This window comes from Glycine soja, chromosome 16 (genome assembly GCF_004193775.1).
Source record: "Glycine soja cultivar W05 chromosome 16, ASM419377v2, whole genome shotgun sequence".
NCBI lineage: Eukaryota > Viridiplantae > Streptophyta > Magnoliopsida > Fabales > Fabaceae > Glycine > Glycine soja.
In genome coordinates, this window is record NC_041017.1 from 5,915,616 (window position 1) to 5,920,199 (window position 4,584).

Consider the following 4,584-nt stretch of genomic DNA (forward strand, 5'->3'; position numbering starts at 1 on the left):
TCAAAGAAGAACAGGTTCTTTTATTAAACTCAAACAGTGTATTAAACCAAATTAATCAAACTCCAAAAGAACAAATATGAAATATAAAAATAACCCACATACATTTTATTTATTAGGTCTATTGTATGGGGTGATTGAAACCATAAAGTGGTCAATTATATCCAATAACTAGCTAGTGCGAAATGATCGTCCATTCTCCCAAATTAGTTATTGTTGTCGTACCAAGATTGCTTTTGAAGATAATCAATTATGCTCTTGTCCACCTGGAAAGCTTTGGTGAGAACCTCAGAAGAAATAGGTGGATTAGCTTTAAACAAAGCATTTGCAATAGTGATAGCTCCTGGATTTTGACTGCTAAGACCAGCAATGGCAACAGCATTGCCATATCCCACATTCAATTGGAAATGAATGAGACCAATTGGGAACACAAACACATCACCCTTGTTCAGCACTTTGGTGAAGAGGCGATTTCCATCTTGATTGGAAGTCACAAATCCAACATAAAGAGTACCCTCAAGGACTATAAGGATCTCAGTGCCGCGAGGGTGAGTGTGGGGAGCGTTCAAACCCTTTGGAGCAAAATCTATGCGAGCCAAACCTATGCCGAGCGTGTTTAGTCCCGGTAGTTGATCAACAAACACCTGAGTCACGTTTGAACCTAGTGGGTTGTCAGTTTTCCCAGGTTCCACATGTCTGAAGAAATCTTCTGCTTTGACAAGCTTGGGGTCCTTGCAGAATTTCCCGTTCACAAATACTACAAATTACAAGCAAAGGTTTTAATTAATAAAAATCATCAATAACAATAATTCTAGACAACATCTATGTCTATACATATTATGCAACAAGCTTAAATTCTGTGTTGAGAAGTGTTTAATTTGACATACCACCATCTTTTTCTTTGGCTGCCACACAAAAATCTTGCAGAGGACTAGGGTCATAGGCAGAGACAACAGTTGATGTCAAAGCCAAGAGGGCAACAAGCAAGTAGACAACCTTCATATTTTTTCTTCTTAGCAATATAATCTTATCTTTAATGATTCTGATATATGTAATAGCTTGTGAGAATTGGATTTTGGTCCATGCGAAGCTTGCTATTTATAAAGAAGAAGCATTGAATTGGTTTGCAGTTTATCTATACCGTAATTAATTTTTTATTTGATGATGAACCATTCCTTAACCACTACACGTGTGCTTTGATCAATTAGTATGGACTAAGGAGATGCTAGCTCCATATGAAAAAGAAAGGCAAGTGTTCCAGTAATGTTACTTAACAATGGGAAGATCGTTAACTAAATCAAAGTTTAGTTTAGACTTTGTCTCAATATTACAGACTTGATGAAGAAGTTTAAATTGGTTTAACTGTTCCAAGTTTAGACATGGTCCCCAAAAGTAGTTGGTGGAATATGGAAATTTTGTGAGGGATTGGGTCACAATGGAACCATAATTAACATATATTTTAACATGGCTAAACATAGAGACCATTTCTTATTACCATGTTAACAATTAATAAAAGACTCCAGTTGCAACCGGAGACTTTATCGTTGTGTAGTATTAATGTATGAAAACAAATCACACTGACACGACCTTTGACCTTGCACGGCCTGCTGCGCTTTGGGGCTTATTTAAATAAACTATTTCCCGTGGAGAAGATAAATTACTTTAAAGGAAAATGCATATAATAAAGTGAGACTTTCGTTGAGGGCTTGTACTGAAATGGAATAGTTTTTTTATTTTTTATTTTTATTTTGGATGTGTAAACCGTAAACGGAAATAGCTGTAGTATAAAGCTAAGTCATCTCATTTTATGAATTACAAAAAAAAACTTTGTAGAAAGAATTTTGTGACCCAATAAGGCATATAACTTTCTTTTTACGGAATAAGGCATATAAATCTGTAAAAAAAAAAAAAAAAGCATATAACTTACCCTTACTAAATTATTGCAACATCAAACAAGTGTGGAACAATGCCAAGTGGACGAAGTGTAAAGGGATTGAGAAAAATCCCTCCTTTGCATATCATCGAATATCCCTAGGTTCTAAATCTACCAGGGACTAATTCATAAAATGAGATGTCATAAGTCATAACTTTCAAGGTACTACAACTATTTTCGTTTACGGTTTACCCATCCAAAATAAAAAACTATTCTGTTTCAGCAGAAGTCTCACTTTATTATATTCATTTTCCAAATAATACTTTTATATATTTCTTCCATGAAAACTTATTTAAATTTATTGGATAATCAATATTCACTCAAACAAAGTTATTCATATAAAGATCATGATAACACAACAAAAATTAAACTATAGGAAAAATAATAATAAACACATGATTTAACACTTTTTACTTACCTTTATGCAATTATCTTAAAAATATTTCACTACCATAAAATAATTATAACTCACCCTAAATTATGTATACTTTATAAACTTAAATACGTTTCTCAATAGTTATAAGAAATTATGACATTCTCAAAAAAAATATTTTTCTCTCAATAAAATAATTTTATTTCATAATTTCTCTCTTTTTACACTCTTCATGTGCATTTTCTCTACTGATTATCTTCTCTATTTATGATAAAAATTGTCACCAACTATAATAAATAAATATTCTTAAAAATTAAAATAAAAATAATTTTTAATTCATTTATTCAACTAAATTTCATCTAATAAAATATAATCTTCCACCATTTAAACCTTTTACACTCTAATGATAAAAATTCAATCCTGTCCATTAAATCTAACTTATCTTTTGAGTTGAAATTGTATAAAATTAAACCCCCAAACAATTGTATCAGGCCGTACAAATTCAATGGTTATATCTAACATTTATATATTCCGATCCTCACATATCTTCAAAAACTGTTCTTGAAATAATTTAGCAGTATGTATGAAAACAAATCACACAGACACAACGATAAAGTGCATGTTTAATTTTACATTGGATAATTGATTCGAAGTTTAGACTTAATTTTAAATAAATTTTAACATGTTTTATTTACGTTGGGAAATTTTTATAATTGATTTTAAGGTAAAATAATTTGAGTAACTTTTATATTACTCCTAACTTAATTTTATAATAAAAACATTTATATCATTTAATAAAAAGCAATGATCAATTTTACAAAATTAAATTAATTTTATCAATTTTGGGTTGCAATCAGAGTCTTTGATTAATTCTTGACAAGGGCAATAAGAATTGGTCTCCATTTTTAGCCGTGGTAAATATATATTAGTTATGGTTCGATTGTGACCCTATCCCTCACAAAATTTAAATATTCCACCAACTACTTTTGGTGACCAAGTTTAAACTTGCAACAGTAACAGAAAGCCAATTTAAACTATATCATCAAGTCTGTAATATTGAGACAAAGTCTAAAGGTCAACTTTGATTTAGTTTACAATCTTTACATTATAAAATAATATTACAGGAACAACGTAACAACTGGATACAAAACCAAGTGGACGAGATAAAACCGAAACATTTGCTTTTTCTTTTTCATATGGAGCATCTACTTAGTCTACTCTTTGATCAAGCATGCAAATTAAATAATGGTTCCTCATCAAATAAAGAACTAATTACGGTAAAGATAAACCGCAAACCAATTCAATGTTTCATCCTTATAAATACCAAGCCTAACACGAATCAAAATGCAATTCTACAAGTGATTAAATAGCAGAATCATTTAAGAGTAGCTCTAAGAAGAAGAAAAAAAATATGAAGGTTGTGTACTTCCTTGTTGCCATCTTGGCTTTGACATCCTCTCTTGTCTCTCTGCTTATGACCCTAGTCCTCTTCAAGATTTTTGTGTGGCAGCCAAAGAAAAAGATGGTGGTATGTCTAAACATTCCTCAATACGATATTTAAGCATGTTGCATTTTTGCAAAGACCTTAAGCTTGCCAAACTTGAAGATTTCTTCTTACATGTGGAATCCGGGAACACTGACAACACAAATAATGCACAAGTTAGTCTGTTGATCAACTATCACGACTAAACAAGCTTGGCATATCTTTGGCCGACGTTATAAAAAAATTTCATGACTGATGTTACTGAGAAAATAATCCTAACCAATAAAATCTAAAAAAGTCTGAACTGATATCGACAAAAAATAACTTTAATTAACAATATACAAAAAAAAAAGTTTGATAAAAAAAATCTCAGTTAACGTCAGTAAAAAATAACTTATGTCAATATTGGTCATAAAAACTTTGGTTATATATTGAGAGTATCTCTGAAAAAAGAATTTCAAATTCGATATTTTTTTAGAAAATTTGAAATCTAACTATTTTAATAAATCAAAATGATTTATAAAAATATCAAAAATTAAATCTCATTTCAAATACTCTTTCCAAACAAACTATTAAATTTCCTTTAAAAAAATGAATTCTCCTATTGAAATTGCTACATCCAAACACACTATACATGTAACATATTTTGACGGGAGCCTAGCTTGTGAAAAAAAAAAATATGTTGAATGGGAGTACATTAACTAGTTAACTTTTTAGAATATTCAATTTATTAAAAATTGACAACATATCAGGTGCTTTAATTTCGAAATTCTAAATTACATTTATAGCAATTTAATG

The 4,584-nt window shown here is 30.3% G+C and overlaps 1 protein-coding gene across 1 annotated transcript; it reads right to left on the bottom strand.

Moving 5' to 3' along the window:
* Nucleotides 1-1,076, bottom strand: LOC114389554 (germin-like protein subfamily 1 member 7). The gene is made up of 2 exons (XM_028350250.1): nt 885-1,076; nt 1-754 (listed from the first exon to the last, which is right to left on the bottom strand). Exons 1-2 carry the CDS (start codon nt 997-999, stop codon nt 204-206), a joined length of 666 nt encoding a protein of 221 aa, XP_028206051.1. The 5' UTR covers nt 1,000-1,076; the 3' UTR covers nt 1-203.
* Between the last annotated feature and the right edge of the window lie 3,508 nt (nt 1,077-4,584).